The sequence below is a fragment of the Leptonychotes weddellii genome, chromosome 9 (genome assembly GCF_054177405.1).
Source record: "Leptonychotes weddellii isolate Sample4059 chromosome 9, ASM5417740v2, whole genome shotgun sequence".
Classification (NCBI taxonomy): Eukaryota; Metazoa; Chordata; class Mammalia; order Carnivora; family Phocidae; genus Leptonychotes; species Leptonychotes weddellii.
Window position 1 is genome coordinate 23,591,470 of NC_138377.1, and position 19,729 is coordinate 23,611,198.

Genomic DNA, 19,729 nt, shown 5'->3' on the forward strand with positions numbered 1-19,729 from the left:
TCAAACCTTAACTTAAAGGTGCAGTGGATTGCATTTTACATAGGGGTTGGGATGAAAAAGTCAGCATTGAAGGAGAAATGTTTGCAGAAAGCAGGGACCAGGACCCACTGAAAGAAGCAGATCAACACTACCCAAGGTGCCCTCACCCCTGGACACCCTCACCCCTGGGCTTGGGCTTACTAATTATAAGGCCCCCTAAACAAATCACACCCTTTGAATTGTCTCTCTCTCCCTCTAGGCATTTAATTAAACTTGCATCAATTCAAAGAGCATATGCTGGAACTCCATTGTAATTTTAGATTTTGTTTTTATTTCCTGAGTTTGCTAAGGAAAGAATGGAAAAACAAAACCTATTTGTGCTGTGGCTTGTTCTCTTTTATTATAAAACATACCAAGCATACAGAAGAATGTGAAGAATATCACTCACCTCTGACAAATTCTAACATTATTCTACATTTGATTCAGATTTTTTAAAATAAATGAAATGTTACACGTACAGTTGAAGCCCAGTGTCCTTCTTAGCCTTGCAGATCCTGCCCTCGACCCCCTCTCTCCCCTCCGCCAGGAGCATTCCCCATTACTTATTTTGATATTTGATTTTGATAGGAGTCCTATGCATGCTTTTATACCTCCACTATCCACTTCTGTGTGTACCCGTAAACAGTAAAATATTAGTTCACATGTTCAGAAAGATTACATACATGGTACACTGCATATATCCTTCTGCAACTTGCTGTCCTCTCCAGCTCAACACTGTGTTCCTGAGATTTATCCACACCGATACATGGAGCTCTGGTTCATTCTTTTTAACTGCTGAATAATATTTGATTTTATAAAAATACAATTCATCTGCTCTTCTGTTCATAGGTATTTAGGTTGTTTCCAGTTTCTCTTTATTACAAACAGAGCTTCAGTGAAATTCTTGTCGTTCTCCTTGGGTCCCTGTGCTAGAGTTCCTCCAAGGTAGGAGGGAAATTGCCGGGTCAAAGGACGTGTCTAGCTTCAGCATCTCCGGTTATTGCCGAATTGCTTTACACCGGACTCACACCGATTTCCCACTAGTGGCCTGTGTAAGTTCCCTGTAATTCGTATCCTGACCAACACATACTGGTTTCTGCCCATCTGATTGCTAATGGGTCTTGTCCTTCTTATAGATTGCATGGTCGATTCTCATAGCAACTCTGGGCACAGGCCTTTTTTATGACCACCTGGCAGGAAGGCATAGGGAGGCCCAGGGAGGGGATGATGAGCCCAACACAGATGACTGTGGCCATGCAGGAGCTGGATGAACCTAGGAATCTTGGATCCCAGCATTTATCACTAGAGGAACTGGATACATGGCCAGAACACAAACTCTGCAGCCACCTTTAGAGAATAGAAGACATTAAATCATTTGCACTATGTGGTAAACAGCAACTATCCACACTGGCAGAGAACAAGGTAATTATCATTTTATGGTGACTACTCGGCCCCTTGTAGATTGCCTGGCACACACAGGGCAGGCACTCGGTATACGCGTGGAGGGAAGAGACAAAGGAAGTACTGCAGATTTCTTAAACTTCTCTGAGCCTCAACGTCCCCATCTGTAAAATGGGCATATAGACACTTACCTGGGAGGGCTGTTGTGAAAACCAAGGGCCTATAGCAGATGCTCCAAACATCCTCTGACACCGCACACCGGGAGGCCCACGGAGCGTGCCTTGCACCCCATTCCCTAGGCAGACACCACAAGAGGCAGCCAAGTAAGAGTAACTTTTACTGAGTGATACAGGACTGAGTACTATGAAGGGTTTACCAGGATGGAAATGCACCCCCTGCCCGCCCCGGCCACCCCCAACACCCAGAGACTACTACAGTACTTAGGAGTTACACACAATGGCCATAACTGCTGGGTATCTGTTCGTAACAAACAAACCATAGCATATTTATACTATATCACATCGAGTGATTATAGAAATCCATATATATATTGCTTGTATAAAATCTTTTTTTTTTGTAAAAAATATTAAAAAAAAAAAAAAAAGAAAGTATAAAAAAACATGTGCAGTTGAAAGCCCTGCCAGGACAGCCAGTCTGTAAACATTCGGTGAGTATGTGCTTTGGAAGGGCGCCCGCGCCTCGTGCCCGCAGCAAACTCCAGCGGGGCCGGCGAGGGTGTGCCCCGGCTGCCGCTCCGGCAGGGCCCGCGCTGGACCCTGGGGCGGGGGGGGGGGGGGGGACAGCAGGCCCTTCCCCACCTCCGGCCTCGCAGCAGGGTCAGGAGGCAGGGCTGGGGGCAGGCGGGTTGCAGTCTGACTCGGAGTTCCATCCCCAGCCGCATTTCGTTTGCAGCCCCATGGCTTCTCCTGGCTGCTCTGAGGTCCCTCCGTGGGTGCCCTGGTGCAGAGGCCGGAGCGGCGCCCCAGGCCATTTGGTGCGGGTGTCTCTCTGGCCAGGGGTCTCTGTCCTGCCTCCTTCGAGCTGGGCCCCAGGCAGGGCAGCCCCACCCGAGCGTCTACTTTGGTCTCAGCGCTTGGTCCTTCTGGTTTCGTCAGCCAGCTCTTCCCCTTGTGTGGCTGATCGGAGTTTCACAAAAAAAGCCCGGCCAGAGCTGGCTGGGCTGCGCCTCGTTGTAAAGTTTGTCATGCAGCAAGGAAGGGCCCTCTGAGAGCCCTCGTTCTCTCCCCTCTTCCCAAATCCTCCTCCTCGTCCTCCTCATCCTCCTCGTCCTGCTCCCGGCCCATGGTCACTTCTTCTCTAGCTGCTCCAACAGCGGGTTGCCTTCCGACTCGGGGGTCTTGACGCTGTCCGTCCGGACAATGCAGGTGGGGCGATGCCGGTTCAGCATCAGGATGAGCTGCTGTCGCTCCTGCTTCAGCTCCTCGATCTGGGTCTTCAGCTCCGCGTTCATGAGTTCCAGCCGCTCAGATTCCTGGAGCACAGAAACAGAGACGGGGCTGTAAGCTCTCGCTGGCGACCAGCTCTGCCTCTGGGGAGGTCCAAGGCATCCCCAGCTGGCCCTTGCCTGTTTTCTGCCTGCCACGTTCCCACTGGAGTAAGTGACTTCCTGCAGCAGTGCCCATCACACCGGTGACCTGGGCCAGGGTCAAAGGGGGATGAACCCAGGTTATATTCTGGGGGCGGCCCCTCTCGGGCCCCACCTCCCTCCCCTCACTCAATCCACTCCAGCCACAGCGACTTCTTTGTAATCGCGCAAATATGCCAACGCTCTCCTGCCTCCTGGCCCTTGCCCCAGAAACAAAGGGTGGGAGAAGAATCGAGGCCCACGGGCACCAGAGCAGGTGCATGAAGGGTCCAGAGGGGATGTGGCCCACAGTTGGCAGTGGGTGGCAAAGTGCTTGGATGTGTGATGTGTAAATGTATGTTGGGGATATTTTGGCCTGTGGGATCTCGAGCCCAGTGTGGTCATGTCAGTCCTCCTAAAACGTGGGCTTCCTGATTATTAGCCCCCAATTATTTAAACAGCCTCTTCTTTATCCCCTGTTATCTAGAAGCTTTGCTCATTGGAAGGCAATCAACTGTCATCCTTCTGGATCCAAAATAAAGTTTTACATCTCAAGTGAGATTCCCAGTGAACTTCCAGCTCAGTTGGAGAGACTCCAAGGAAAAGAAGCAACACTGGCGATTTGATTTTGCGGGGAGCTCACCTGTTCAGAGGGTGGATAGGTGATGAGCATACCAATTCAAGTCTTGGGGGGGGGGCGGTCAAAACAGTTAAGACAGGAAAGCTCCTGAATGATGTTTATTGGACTGTGTCTGAAAACGGGCAACCAGTTCGAGAGTTGGAATTGACTCAAGGGCCAGCAAAGTTTTAGCCCAGTGGTTCTCAACTAGGAGCAATTCTGCCTACCGGGAGACATTTTTGGTTGTCACAAGTGGGGAGGGGGTTGCTGCTGGCATTTAGTGGGTGGAGGCTGGGGATGCTCCTAACCATCCTGCACAGGACGGCCCCACAACAAGAACTATCTAGACAAAATGTCAACAGCTGAGGTTGTGCAACCCGTATCAGGCAAAGAACAAGCTGTGGCTGCCACTGCGTGTGTGACAACTGAGCGGGGTGATGCTGGCTGGGGTCTAGGGGCCAGCCCCTCCGGCAGGCAGGGCCGGGCTGAGCTCAGCCCCCTTTGGGGGGTCTTCGGGGCCCTCGGTGGGGCCCACACACATCCCAGGGCTGCTGTCTGTCTCTCACCCGCTGGCCTGCCTGAACTGTCCTTGTGCTGGTCTCTGAGGTCACAGCATGAGAGCCCGGGCAGCTCAGACTGCTGAGACGTGCAGTCCTCATGACCAGACACTGAAGGAGAACAGCCTCAAAAAAAGGAAAAAAATGCTCAAGGGGAAAATATTAAAAATCAGCTATGGTGGTTTTTGGTTCAACAGGATGAAGCGTGACAGGGAGGCTGGCCCTGTCCCCTGTTCTCAGAATTCCAAGGGACTGCCATCTCTGGAAGCCAGGAGAGAGACACCATGTGAAACCATGAGTCTATGACCCATCAGCTGGGGGCAGTTAAGTGCTAATCTTAGCTGCCTGCTCAATGGATCTGACGAGCTCGTGACGTTGGGGACTTCTCGCAAACCCTCTGACCATCTGGTTCCCCTGAGCCAAGGTTTTAGCTCCAAGTTTGAATCCTCTGAGCCTCTGTCTCTAGGAGTCTCTGTTCAATCCACCCATCCGCATTTGCTGAGGACTTGCAGGTATAATGAATGTCTGGGGGAATCAGGGTCCATACAGCAGGGAAGAGCTTACTATGTGTTCATCAGGAGTGCAGGGGGCTAGAAGGCCTTCCAGGAGGGCTACATGGCTAGGTCTGGCCTCGGGTATAAAAAATGGTTGGGTTGAGAAGGTCAGTTGGAGTGGAGGAGGTGGGACATCAGGAAGGGAACCCTGAGTGGACACGGACACAGACATGGGAAATAAGCTTAAGATGTGTTTAGGAGATGAAATCTTCCACTGTGACCATAGGTCACTTTAGGACAGAAGGGTAGAGAGCCTTCTGGAAGGTGGATTTAGAGCCACATCAGGCAAAGCTTTAGGGTCTGGAATCAGAGTCTAGAGCAAGTTTCCTAACTATCCTGAGTCTCAGTTATCTTAAATATAAAAAGATGATGCTCATGGGGATTAAATGAACTCACACAGGAAAAGCCCCTTGTCACCTGAAAGGTTAGGGAGGCTTAAGGAATTTTTATTTTAGCATTGAGCAAAGACCTACGAAGAAAGAGAAGGAGAAGAAGCAGAGGAGGAGGATGGTTCAAAGAAGCCTGGCCGGTCCAGGTGACTGGCTGGATCTGGAGAATGAGAGAGGCTGCCTGTGGACCTTGCGGGGGGGCGGGGGGGGGGCTGCAGTGGGGGAAGGGGCTGCCGTTTGGGGGATGGCAAGGAAGCAGTCGGGTTGCAGGTGAGTGGACGTTAAAAGCGGACATGCAAGGGCCAGGGTGAGACCCAAAGCATTCAGTACTAGGCGCCAATCTACCTCCTTAAATGATGCATGTCGAACCAACTTCATGGGTGAACATCTGTGTCGCACAAAAACCCAAATAGGCGTGTGGCTTCACGCACACATTCATCATCGGAATGGCACGGCGTTCTGTTGGTTTTAAAATGTTAGAGTATATCATGGAATATCCTAAACTCTGACCGGCCGGCTGTCGGAATGTAACTGACTGCTTTGTAGTTTTATTGGGTGGTGCTACGTCTTTATTTATTGTGTAAGTAGAAGATGAGTTCAGAAGAATCTTTTTTTAACCATGATTGTAGAAGTCGTCTGTGGTTTTATAACAGCAATCACCTGAACTGTTTTCCTAATTAATTAAGAAACGTGGGCTAGGATCTTCACCTGTTAATTACGAAGCAAATAACTCTGCTTGCATTTTTGTTTATCGTTTTGCCTTCTGGTAGGTATTTATTGCCCTAGAGAAAACGAAACCATTTGTTGTTTTAGAATAGAATTAGTGCAAGTGAAAGAACATTGTCTCTACTATCGTGCTTAGCAAAGGTGGGAGAAAAAATACAGGTAAGGGGCTGGGTGTTCTGGCTTTTCATCCTGGCTGTGGGACCTTGGCCAAGTCAATTCCCTTCTCGGGGCTTCCGTCTCCTCCCAGAAAATATAATGATTGGCCCAGGGGACTTTAAGCATTAAGATTCTCTGATTTTATCTTTTAAAAAATAGTTACCCTAATGCACTTAAAATAGAGTTCTACTTCCCAACTTTTTTTGGGTAAGTATTGGGAAGAGGGCTGGTGTGGCCACTTCTGAGCCCCAAAGACCGGTCTGAATTAAAATCCTGACTCTGCCACTTGAGCTATGTCACTGTGAACCAGATCCCCAATTTCCCGGAGCCCGGGCAACCCAAACAGCGTGCGGAGCAGGAGAGGAAGCCCTGGGCTCTAGTCCTGCCTCAGCTGCTGTGGGGCTTTGAGCAAACTTCCATCTCTCTGAGTCTCAGAATCCTCGTCAGGGGAGTGGGGGCTGCCTCGCCTCCTCCCAGAGTCACCGTCTTCTTGTGACCATCAAGACTTGGAGAATGGCCATGAAGAGCGCAGAGCACCATGGGAGTGTGAGCTGGGGTTCCTGCTACCGAAGCCCAGGGAATGAAGGTGCGATAGGCGCAGCAGTTCCCGGAGAGTGAAGCGGAAGGGCTGTTGCCCCTCACTGCAGACGGAGGAGGTACCGAGGTCGCCCTGGCTGCCTCAAGGACTCGGCTGGTCCAGGCGGGCGAACTCGGAGAGGCTCTAAGAGTCTCCCAGGGCAGCTCTAGGTGTCTGGGGGTCAAGGATGGGAAGGTGACTTTTTACATTATACATACGTGTGGGGGGGGGGAGGTACACACATATCCATTTGTACCTCTGAGCCTTATAAATATTTTACCTGTTAAAAAATAGATTACAAGGGGTCCCTGGGTGGCTCAGTCAGTTAAGCATCCGACTCTTGATTTTGGCTCAGGTCATGATCTCGGGGTCGTGAGTTGGAGCCCCACGTCGGGCTCTGCGCTCAGTGGGGAGTCTGCTTGGGATTCACTCCCTCTGCTCCTTCTCTCTCTCTCTCTCTCTCAAATAATAAATAAATCTTTAAAAAATAATAAATAAATTACAAGAGAATTCCTCAGGTCTGTGGGCACTGGCTATCAACACAGCCATCGGCATCCATGTCCTAAACCTCACACCCAACTCTGTTCCCAAGGCCAGAGGGAAAGAGGGGAGCCTGGGAGGAGAGGGGGACTGGGATGGGCCCAGACAGGCCTGCCCAAACCTCCCTCCTAGACCCTGAGGCCACCAGGGACAGCACCACAGCCACATAACTGGTCTTCCCACTGCCCCAGTCCTTGCCCCACACTGCAGCCAGAGGGATCTTTCCAAGGTGTGTCTCTCTCCCACTGAAACCTTCCATTGCTCGCCATGACTACATAATCCATCATCATAATGGGGACACTTGTGAGAGTAAAAGCAGGTGCTATTAATAAATAGGCCAGGACCAGAGGCATAAAGGGGGATTGCCCCAGAGAGCGAAGCACAGAGGATCACCCTACATAGCAAGGGGGGGGGCGGTTGCCTGCCCCTCCATTCTCCTCCTTGTACTCTAAGTTCCCGCTATACTGACATTCTTTTCAATTCCTTAATCACATCCTTAAGCACCTCTTGCCTCTGGCCTTTGCTTGCACTGTCCCTGCTAACCCCTCCATCCCTGTCCTTCATCTTGTTAGCTCCTACGTCTCGTCTATGTCTCAATAGCAGTCTTTCCTCAGCCGAGGCTAGGATAGGCACTCATGGTGTGTTCTCACGGCCCACCGGGCTTGCCCAACACGAGGTGCAGCACACATTAACCATTCCCCGCTTCTATCTGCTGTCCGATGCAGACATCGCCTGCTTGTCCGCTCTGCAGCAGGTACTCACTGCACACTGATTGGATGGATGGATGGATGGATGGATGGATGGATGGATGGACGGACGGATGGATAAGCAAAGGGATAAATGAATCCCAGCTCTAACACTTGCTAGCAGTGTGACTCTGGTGTGACCTCTTCTGAGCTATAGGTCAATCTCTACAATGGGGATAACCAATGTTTATCGCATTGGAATGTTAGAAGATTAAATGAGGCATGTGAAATATCTGCATACAGTAAGTGCTCAGCAAATGTTCCTGGAATGTGCAGAACAGCTAGCACCATTCATTTGGCACCATTCACCACACCAGTGTGTGTTCACTTGGCATATCTTGCCTGCTAACTGGCTGACAAGCCCTGGAAGGCAGAGATCTGGTGTGAGACTTCCCTGCTCCCTGCTGTGCCTCACCCAGCTCTGCGGGCACTCAGGGCTGGAAATGAGGTGCGGGACTCTCCATCCATCTACAAGGCCCGTGTGAGACCTGTGCCTTGGAAACTTCTTGAAAACTTCCAGCCCAGGGCTGGTCCACCTCCTCTTCCAAGAAGGCTCCCAGCTCTCGGAGTCTAACTTCCACCTGTAATGGCCATTCACCTACCCCAGATACTCAGAGCCCACTGGTGTACCCATGGCCCCATGCTGTCTACACTTGTGACCTTGGATTTTCTCTCTGCTGGTTGCAAGCATGAGAAGAGACCCATATATTCCCCAGCATCAGGGAAAACCCAGGCCATGTCAGCCTTGTGTCTCCAGCTCCCACGGGAGAGACCATGTCTGCTCCTTCCTGTGTGTCCCCAGTGCACCTGACACAGTGCTGGGCACTGAGTATATGGATAAAAATGCTTGTCAGCGAATCAACGACTGAGTGAAAGAATGAACAAACACACGGACGAATGAACGAATGAATTAGAGCTAGTATAGCAGAGTGTTAAGAATAAATGCTTTGAAGTAGCCTCAGGTTTGAATCTCAGTTCTACCACTCCGTTGCTGAGGGACCTGGGCAAGTAACTTAACCCCACCATGCCTCAGTTTCCCCATCTGTAGAAAGACAATAATGAAGGCACTGACCTCATACAGTTAATATGCCAACGAAGAGATAATATACTTACAGTACTTGGCACTCTGCCCAACTTTACAAATGTTAGCAACCTCTGTTACTTGTTGCATCCTACAGAATAGAGCCGGACCCATGGATTATTATTGCGACTATCATTACTTAGTAATGAACAAGTGATCCAGAGTGGGGAGGCTGGAAACTACCAGCCTGGACTGATTAGCTTTCCTGGTCATGTCCCTTCACTGCCATCCATCATTTTTGAGACGCAGCGAAGGCCTAAGAGCTAGAACTCCGGAGGGGAAAAGAACACCCTGCTTGGCACAGTCCAGGTGTAAGGGCGGGGACCCGCTCTGAGGCCTGGGGAGGGAGGTGACCCCCTCTGCCGGCCTTCGAGTGCAGAGCTGACCTCTGGTCCCCGGGGGCAGAGGCTTGGGGGCCACCCTCAGGGGGGCTGAGGGCAGCCAGAAGGGATGCAGGGCTGGAAGAGCCCCCTGCAGCTAAGGGAGGAACTTCTCTCTCTCCAGGTGCTTCATCCACCGCTCACGAGCTGGGCGGTTATCACCTATGTTAACATCCACCCTAGGCAACTTTGGCAGCCACCAGGGTTTCGGAAGGGGTAGTCGCAGTCCTAGGCCATGTGGGTCAATTGGCACCAGGGTCTGACCTCAGAGAGGGGACTTGGCTCCTCCCACCTTCTCTGGCCTTCTGGGATCTGGCTGGGCCGGACCTGAGGCCAGAGGCCCTGGGTTGTCTTGGGTCAGGGAAAGGGCACTGGATGGGAGGCAGGGAAGAACAGAGGGGTGGCAGCCCCGTGGGCAGCTGCGGGCCGGTCCACCTCGATTCCACAGGCTTTGGTGCCGAGCCCGCTCTGAAGAACAAGACAGGCGCCCCGCCCCGGCCCCTGCCCTGCTCACCCGCTGCAGAAACTCCGTCCGCTCCTTCTTCTTGTTCCGGCAACGGGCCGCCGCGACTTTGTTCTTCTCCCGGCGCCTTTTCCTTCGCTCCTCTTCTTCATCTAGCTGTGAGGGGCACAGAGCCGCCTATGAGACACGGAGGCAGGCCTGGAGGACAGCTTCCCTCCCGACACGTGCAGACAGATGGGCAATCCCCCTCCTAACCCACATCTCGGTGGCGGGCGAGCCAGCCCTGCCTGCCGGCCCGCCGGCTTCCCGGCTGGTGGGATGGCAGCGTCTCCCAGCTGGCCCACGGGTCCTCCTGGAGCAGGTGGGCAAACCTGGGAGGGCTCGGTGGCCCGCGAGGGCAGGGCTGCCTGGGTTCTGCCAGAGTTCAGCAGGCTCCGAGCCTGGCAAGTCCCCTCACACAGAGGTGACACCCAGCGGGCAGTGACGGTCTGCTCTCTTGCCCAGCCCGAGCCTGCTGGGTACTATTTTCCAGGCCAGCGGTCCCCAGACACTTCCTTTAAGAAATGCCTCGAGCATGAACACAGATTTCACGTTCTACCCCCACGTTCTTCCACCTCCCCAGGGTACTGTCCCTCCTGGTTCTTCCAGAGGCTCCGATCCACCTCCTGGTGCTCCTAACCAGTCTCCCCAGTCTCCTCACCCGGCGTTGATCCTTTTCCCAGCTTCTGCATGCTCTTCCCCCATGACGCCCACCTGTATCCCAGGATCCCAGGGCGCCCCAGAGTGCCCTGTGCGGGACACAAGCAGACAGGCTTCCTGAGTCTCCAGCTTTGCTTGCTTCTTCCCCGGGACACATTAGAAAGTTCACCATGCATAAGACCGGGCCCATTAAATGGGAAGGAAGAAACTCACTGCCCACCAACCCTGACTTTCAATGAAAGTTGCAGGTCCTCTTATTTCCTTAATAATAACAACAACTGCTCTTCGATGCCTGTTTGTTAAATGCTTTCCACACAGGTCACGTTATCCTCACGGTCAGTGAGGAAGGTCCTATTACTGTCCCATTTTATAGTTGGTGGGACCGAAGCTGCAGGGTTCCATTTGCCCAAGGCCATCCAACTAAGAAATGGCAGAGTCGGGATTCCAACTCGGATTTCTCTGACTTCAACCTTCCTGCTCTTGACTGACCACAGGCCGACACAGCCCTAACCCATCAGGATCACTTTGATGCGGTGCCTCTCGCTGTCCGTTAGCTACCAGGAGGATCTGGAGGACACACGGGACCAGCTGGGCTGAGGACAGCTTAGAGTCAGAGGCCACTAGAGAAGTCGTTGGGTTGCTCTGGGCTTGCCAACTCTCTCACTTCTTGAGCCAGTGGGGGTGAATCTGGCAGCCTGAGGCCTGGAACAAGGTCTCAGCTGAAAGGGCCCCGGGCCAGGAAAATAAACAGCCTCCCTCCGTGCACTCCCGGCATGCTCTAGGAGCTTAGGACCGAGAGCCTGGCCGGAGACCAGCACCCATGGCCATCAGCACAGGCCCTGGTGAGGCGGCCCTTTCTCCTTCCCGGCCACCTCTGAGCTTCTCCCTGACCCACTCCCACCCCTCCTGGGAGGCCGGCTGGAGAGGCACCTTGTCAACCACGCCACACCCAAGCACCTCCCAACCCCTTGGCCTCCCTTGAAACAGAACCAGAAGTGACAGCTCCTCTGGCTGACCTGCATCTGGGAAAATAGAAACCAGGACAGAACTGATTCCGCCCAACCTCAACCTCACCCCCAACACGGCCGAGGTAACCCTGACGACAGGCAGAGGGAAGGAACGGGAGGAAGTGGCTGGCGGTGCAATCTCCCCTCGGCCAAGAGGGTTTGCCCACAAACTGCCGAGCTGATGTGTGCAACCCGGGCAGTGCGGGGCTCATGGGGCCGGAGCGAGCCCAGGTTCTGACAGAGCAGCCGCTTCCTGGGGGACACAAGCTCTGTCCTACAAGACCCTGTGCCCCACCCCAGCCCTGCACAAAGCCAGGGGCAAACGGAAGCTGCTCCAGCTGCAGATTCAAAGAGGCTCAATGCTGGGCGTTTAAGAGCTCAATTGGGCCAGGCTGATGCCCCCATCGGGGGCTGCGCCAGCCTCCCTGTCCAGCCTCATCCATCCCCTCCAGCCATCATCCTCCCTGTGAGCACCTGGCTGTGAGAATCTCTCTCACATCCCATCAGAGTTCTCCGTTTATGTGGGTATCTGTCCTCCCTGCTAGGCTGAAGGATGGGGGACCTGAGCATCCCCAATGCCTGGATAGAACATGGCACTTCATGCGGGCTCAGCAAGTGTTAGCTGAATGAATGAAATAAAAGATTCCAGGGAAAGATGGCCCAGGCTTGGATTCTATAATTATAAAAATGACTTACTGCCTATATTTGCCTCTGATAAGCTTTCCCCTGGTGCTAGTAAGGAGACTTTTCCACCAGGGTTGGCCTCTTCTGTCTGTGCAGGAGGCCAGCAAAGCTTGGCGGTTCGGTCCTGTCTTCCCCAGAAGCACACTGACCAAAGACGGAGCCTCGACCCGGAGCAGGCCCCTGATGGCTACGGCAGGTCTGCACAAATCCTGAATAGGTCGGGTCACAGTCTGGGCTGGGCAAACCCCTGCTAAAGCTCCACGGGCCCCCAGTAGCCTCCAAGCCCATCCCCAGGCCTCTCCTGCACCCCTGCTCCATCTCCCAATAAGGCAAGAAATGGCCCCAAAGCCCCATTACCACACCTTCCCCATTGACACTGTGCAGCATCTTCCCCAAATCCTCCTGCTGCTATGTAAGAGCCGCTGAGGAAATTTGGAAAACAGCAGCTGAAGTCCTGCCAGAAACAAGAGGGGAGCTGGGCAGTGCCCTCAGCCTTCTCATCCCCACAGGCTGACTGTGGCCCAAGCCCCATGGGAGCTCTGTGCGCCCCCCCGGACCGCCGCCGCCAGCCTCCTCCCGGCCTTCCCTCACCACAGTGAGGCCACTGCCCCTGCTCCCTGATGTTCCCCAGAGTCTCTAAAGCATTTGGCCGGGAGGGGGTGAGACAGCAGAGAGTGTTTTTGCCACACACAGTTTAGCCATCTAAAACTGGAACCCCAAAATGGGGCATGACGATTTTTTTCTGCAGATACAGCTGGAAGAACGAGAATATTTAAGAGGGAGGCAGCTTGATACTTAATACACTGAAAGCCCCATGAGATGGGGGCCTGTTCTCAAACTTAGCTCTGGCTCTGTTTTTCCCAAATTCCCAGGAAGGCCTGGGGCAAAGCTGTCTGCGTTCTGGGGGGAGAAGCGAGGGGTACCCCTGTGCCACATTTCACGTTGGAGGGACAGGCTAGCGGACCCACGGCCGAGAGGGTCCTCATGTTGAGCAGTCCCTCCTCAGAGAGCCTGTTTTCAGGGCTCTGCTGGTGGGCTGGGGGACCCCTAACCACAGCTGACTGGACGAGGTGTGAACAGCTGACCAAGCTGGCCTGTAGGCACCTCCTGAAATCTGAAATCAGACTGCTGGACCAGGGGGCAGCCAGCTTCAGCCCTGTGCCCAGAGAAGCAGAAAGATCAGGCTGCTAATGTTCGGAGACGAGCAGAAACCAAACACCATGTGTCAGGAGAGAAACCAACACTCAGCCATAGAGGCGCGTCGGGGAGACAAAAAGAGGGAGTGGGTGACAGAGAGGAAAGCAGGGCCTGCACCAGGGTGAGGTGTCCACACTCACTCTCAAGCTCACGCAAGGGCAGGGCCAGCACCCAAGACTGATTGCCTCCCTAAATGCCATCTTGCAGGGCATCCTGTTTGCCTCACCCTGTCCAGGCCCTGAGAGAGAGAGGGAGCTCCAGACAGAGAAGGTGAAGACAGAGACCGAGAGGAAAGAGAGGAACACAGAGAGACAAAGGGGCAGAGCCATTAGAAAGAGAAAACAGAGGCATGAACAGAGGTCAGTGGTTCAGACGGGCCGAGAGGACAGACAGAAAGCACACATGGAGAATCCTCTGGATTCCACCCCTGGAGGGGCCTGCGTTTCCTGCCCCTTGGATCCATGGTGCATACCCCTGGATCTATCCTGGAACATTCCTCCTCTGGCCTGGAGGGAGTTTGAGAAGGTTTCTGCCTCTGGGACACCAGGGTCCCGTCCTTGTAAAGTCAGGGGATGCCAGGTGATAATGAAGGAGCAGAAGGTGTCCTCCAGGGATGCAGGAGGGGAATCACTACCACCAAGGAGCTATGCTTCTAGAACAGCTGGGGAAATGGCAGAGCCTGGATGCAGAAGGGCTTGAGCAACCAGAGGTGGGTCACCTCAGCAAGCATCAAATCCTCAGGCCTAGAAGTCCCAGCAGGCTAAACAGTCTCAGTAAACCATCTAGGACAGTCCTGTTACCCTCCCCACTTTTACAGATGAGAAAACGAAAGATATCAAGGCTGCCTGGAGGGTCAGGGACGGCTTCGAATCCAGGCCTTTTGGCCCCAGGGCCCAAGCGCCTCCTGCTCTTTGAAGGGCTGGTGGTCTATGTCACAGGCCCCCTGTCCTTTCCGCTCCATCCTGCTGACAGGACTGTAAAGCTTCTGGCTCTGAGGGCAATGACTATGTTGTTCTTTTTCTGATTTGGGTCTTTTAAAATAAAAACAATTCATTGCACAAGGAACACTGGATGTGTCACGTTCAAGCTGACTGGTTTTCAGGAGGGCCCCCCCCCACTCCCCTCTCGTAAGCCATGTGGCTTTCACATGGTGGCAACCTTCGCCCAGACTTGATTTTGCATTCTGATATTTCATAAGCATTTCCAAAAATACATCTGGCAGGGCCCACAAAGAGATAGGATGAGAAAGAGCGATGACGCTTTGTAACCCAAGGCACTGAGCATATGGCCGCTCTCGCACGGACGGAGCCATAAAGGTAAGAGCAATCAAGCTGGCGACAAGCAGGAACCGAGGGGGGAAGAATCCAGAACAAGCCCCCAGCCCTCGCCAGAATGCCGAAGGCCTGAAAGCCTGTATTGTGCGCTAGAACCGCAGCATGGACAGAGAGAAGCAGGCTGAGCGGAGACTCATGGCATCAGGGGTTGTCAGCCTGGCCTTTAAGGTCTCCGAGGCCTGTGTGCTCCTGGGCAAGTCAGTGGCCTCTCTGAGCCTGTGTGTCTCACCCGCACAAGGAAAGCACTGAGCACAGCTGCCAAGCTTGTAACAAGGACTGAGTTCCAGTGCAGGGCCTAGGACACAGGAAGCGCTCGCTAAGGGCCCGACTGCGGGCCTGCCTTCCCAGGTGAGGTGGGAAGGCAGAGCCAGTGCGGCCCGGGGTACCCAATCCCCACGCAGCGGAATCTGGCATAGGAGATCTGGGTGGGGCCGGGGGAGGTAGAAGGGGGTGCTGCTTCAAGGCACACAAGCTGTCCATGAGTAGCCCCGGAGTAACAGCCCGGCAGCCTCCACATCTAGCCCCGGCTGGGCCCACTAGGGTCCCCCCAACAAGGAGGAGCCACATTTCAACACCAGGGACCCATGAGCACCCTGGGAAGTAAACACCCAAATACCAAACATACCAGACATTCCCCCACATAAACACGGCTGCACTGAGCCAGGGGCTTCGGTTCCTCGCCCCTCCCCTGTCCAGCCACGCATCCTCACACAAAGTAGGGCAGTTCAGGGGCAAGACCTCTGCAAGCCAGCATGGCCAGGCCCACAACACCCCTGCAGGGAGGAATGAGGAAAGCCCGGGGGGGTGGGGGAGGGCCTCTGTCCAACACCCTGGCTGACCCCCCGACCCCGACCCCACAGGGGCCAGGCCCTCCCCCTCAGCATCTCCCCCGGGGCCAAGCTGCTGGAACCTTCTGCTCTCCTCTCCTGTCTTCTCCCAAGCCTCCCCCTCTCTCAACAGCCACGGTCTGGACCTCAGCTGTGAAATACTGCGCAGTTTCAGCGAACACTAGGCAGGGCTGTAAGAGAAAATTCAAGCCAAATGGTCAGTCTAAGGCTCGAGCTGCAAACTCAGATCACCTCCAGGGCCCAAGCAAGTAACTGTTAGTGAGGGAGGAGGGCTGGATGGGGCTGTGGTATGCAGACAGGACACCCCAGCTGGCCCCACCACAGCAGCGGGGGCTCAGGGTTGACAAATCTAAGTTTTCAAGCCTTGCTGAAAATACAAGTTTCTAAGTAAAACCTTCCAGTTTTTAATGTTGTCAACAAATTCCATCTTGAAAAAATGCTTTGTGGGCCAAACATCCGTGGGCTGCTGATTTAGGACCCCCAGCAGGTGACAGACCCCGGCGAGGTTGGTCACCAGACACCTGGTTCTAGTCACTGAGATGTCCCCCTCTGTGACCGTGGGCCAATCAACTCATCTCTCCTGACCTGTGGCTCATCTTTGATAACCACAATAGCTCGTACTTCTCACTAACCTTCAAACACCTTTCTTTGCAAGGTGGGTTTTAGGGGCCTCATCTCAGAGGTGAAGAAACAAGGTGAAGTGTCTGCCCGAGGTCGCTAAGCCGGGAGCAGACAGGGGTTTGAATCCATTACATCATGCTGCCTTCCCACAGTGGGCTGGAGTAAAAGTTCCCCCAAGTCCCGGCTAGCTCTGATGTCCCTGGGTTTTTACTCACCCACACTTCAAGGGCAGTGTTGGCTTAACTGAGGGGAGAGGGAGGAGGATGTGGGAAGGATACCTTTTCCCTTTTAAGAAGTTTCAGAAATAGTTACTTTACAGACTCTTAGAGCCAGAAAGGAGAAGCCCCTAAGCCAACCCCTGCATTTTATAGATGAGGAAACTGAGTCCCAGGGAAGGAAGTTGATTGCTCCAAGACTCACACTCAATGGTAGGGCCTGGGTCCTCATGGACAAGTCCAAAGGATGCTGCTTGGTCAGCCCCCCGGGGCCTTCTGGCTCCACCTGACTCCCTCTTTCTAGAATTCTCTATGCTCTGGATGCACAACACTGACTTCGTCTGTCCCCATCCTACTTCTCTGGCCTCTCCTTTTCTGTCCCTTGCCCAGGACCCTCTTCCCATCCCTTTCAGGCTCTCTCCTGGGGCCCTACCCCTGGCCTCACTCCACGTGCACCACCTCTGGATCATCATTTTCATCTCCTTGTGTGGTTTCGACCACCATCTATATGTGAACGCCAACCAGATCTTTATGATCAGGCCAAAACATACAACTGCCAATCTGGACGTTCAATCTGGATGTCCCTCGGCGCCTCCCAGTCTTTATCCTCAATCGGCTACTTCTTCTCTACTCTCTACCCCAGGCTAGCACAACTGCCTACCCGCTCACTGGATCTAGACATTCAGCCCTCCCCACTTGCTCACCTGTCCTTCTCTTTATGTCCAATTTTGGCTACCCAGGCCATCCCATTCTACATCCTGAACCCTCCTCTTCCCCACTGCCACTTTCCAGCCTTCCTTCTCCCTCTCTCTCCTGGACCACCTCCTAGGAGGCCTCCTGACCCTGCATGGCCATCCTCCATCCCAGCCACTGGAGGGTATCTTTCTAAAATGCAAATCTGATCCAGTTATTTGGTTTTGGTCCTCATGACCCTCAGGATAGAGCTCAAGCTCCTTAATGGGTCAAGTAAGGGTACCTGTGACTTGCCCTCACGAGCTCTGGTCTCAGCTCCCATCTATCCTCCCCTACCCTCCATGTTGCTGCAGCCCTGGGCCTGTCTATGCCCCACACTCTCCCGGCCACAAGCCTTTGCCCCTCCCGTCTCCCTGGCTTCCTCTCACCCTGTACTTTCAGCTCAAGCATCACCACCTACAGGAAGCCCTCTTTAGTTCTCATCCCTTCCAGGCTGGGGAGGTGTCCCTTTGTTCTGGGCTCCCATAGAACTCTGAGCTTATGCTGGCCCCCACCGTGCTGTACTCTGACCTTAGTTTCTGCCCCCTCCACGAACCTGGGAGTTCTTTGAGAGCAGAACCTGTGTCTTGTTGACTTTTTGTGTGCCCTGCACCTTGCTGAGGTTGTGGCCACGTGGAGTGCTCAATAAATGTTTGCTAAAAGGAAGCCTGATCCACAGAGCTGGTGACCTGGGCGAGACTCCTGACTCCCAGTCTGTGCCCTTTCCACCTCACCCCGGATGTCCCCCTGGCAAGGCTATAATCAAACACATCCACCTATGAAAAACCCACGTGGTGGACGCCGTGCTCACTCAAAGCATCAAACCAGCCCAGCCAACCACCAGGTGAAGGCTGTGAACAAGGGCTGCTAGAAGCCATGGCTCCACCCGCCAAGATGATTCCCTCGGCTCTGCGGGCCGGGAGCGCAGGTGGGGAGGCAATGGCTCAGCGCCCTCGGCGTCTACAGGAAATGGCGGGGAGTGATGGAGCTATAAAGTAAGCCCCGTCCTGAGGTTCTGGAACTGAGAAGACCTAGAGATCCTAGCTAGCAGCACCCTGTGGCACCCACAGGCCAGGAAGCTCAAGTTCAAAGAAGGGGAGGAAGTCTGCCTCGGTCCCCGGTCAGACCGTGGCAGAACCAACCTGAACACCGCCGCTTCCTGGAACACCTTCTAGAAGCAGGAAACACTTTCTGTACTGAAAGCCTGACGCTGCTGCCATCGTGGGGCCTCAGAGCCCCGGGGGGAGGGGGGGAATCTATCCAAACTGAACTGACTTATCTGTCTCCTCACATCTCAGCAAGACAAAGTGTCCCCCTGACCCTGGCCCTCCCAGCCCCCTGTCCTCAGTAAGAACCTTCTCCTGGGTTAAGAGAACCTGTAAAACAATAGGCTGCTGAGGCTTGGGGCTGGTTTATATGAGCAGAATAGGGAAGGGCCATTCTCTCAGAAAGCAGTGGAGAACAGCCCATTTCCACTGCTAAGAAAAGACAGCATTGTGTTTGGAACAAAGCCTGAACAAGCCAGCTGGGCAGGGTGACACCCATTTGTGGTCCTGCAGAGGGAACAGCAAACGCTGTTCCTGCAAAAGGGAGCTAGAGGCCAGGAGACACAGGAAAAATCATCTTGGCCGGGACAGAAAGCCTAGCATTGAACAGAAAGGAGCTGATGATTGCCGGGAAACCCTTTTGCTGGAGAAGAGCTATTTGAAGAATGATGGCTTTTGTTGAAATATGTCTATCTATTTCAGGCCTGCTTCATATTTATGGTTTGGAGGTTTGGTTTCCCACTAGGCAATCAGTCAATTTTCTTGCCCAACTGACATTCGATTCAAAAGATGAGAAAGGGAGAGAAATAGTGGCCCCCACAAGACTTCCCCCCACCACCACCCCCAAAAGACTGGTAAAAAGCAGAATATATCTGGCAGGGAAAATCAATTTTCTCAAAAAGAGTTAATACAGTTGAAACCAATTTTTAACAACAGCAGTGTAACATGCCTTGATTATACTAAGGCAAAAAAAAAAAAAAACAGACAAGAGTTCCTGCAGAATGACTACCTACAATTAAATGAAAATGCAGTTGTTGCAAAGAATATTCATGAACAGGGCTGTTCTGAAAGTCCCGAGTTGGCCATAGTAGAACATTTCAAGTGCCATCATCCTATTTAAGCCTTGGAAGTCATTTGTCTTTCATCATGAAGGTGAAAAACAAGGTCCTTGGTTTAATTATTCTCCACCAATGCAGTTCTGTTTAATCTGTATGCAGGGTGTGCAGCTAAAACACGGATTCCAGCCAATTTCTTTCAGGCATAAGGCACAGATTACAGACAAATCACTGAGCAGAACAGGTGACCTCTATTTTGTGAGTACTGAACTCTGGCTAATAAAAATCCCACCCAGGTGACACAGCCAGATGAATTCACAACCAGGGATACCTGGCCTGGAGGATGGAAGGGTTTCACCATGAGTGATATATGTAATGAAATGGATGCAATGGAAATTGAGAGATGGGGAAGGAAAGGCTTTGCAGCACCCAGGCAGGTGGAGGGGTGGAGGGGTGGAGGGGTGGAGGGGGAGAGGGGAGGGGAGGGGGGAGAGGGGAG

The 19,729-nt window shown here is 53.2% G+C and overlaps 1 protein-coding gene across 4 annotated transcripts in view; it reads right to left on the reverse strand.

Annotated features, from left to right (window-relative positions):
- Nucleotides 1–1,740: 1,740 nt before the first annotated feature.
- The window catches only part of JDP2 (Jun dimerization protein 2), a 38,669-nt gene continuing 20,680 nt past the window's right edge, over nucleotides 1,741–19,729 (reverse strand). For all 4 annotated transcript variants that reach the window (XM_081830196.1, XM_081830194.1, XM_081830193.1 and 1 more), the window contains 2 exons: nucleotides 9,844–9,948; nucleotides 1,741–2,911 (listed from right to left, as the gene is read on the reverse strand). In XM_081830196.1, the coding sequence (XP_081686322.1) occupies nucleotides 2,726–2,911; nucleotides 9,844–9,948 (291 nt within the window). In that variant the 3' untranslated portion in view covers nucleotides 1,741–2,725. The remainder of the gene's footprint in view (nucleotides 2,912–9,843; nucleotides 9,949–19,729) is intronic.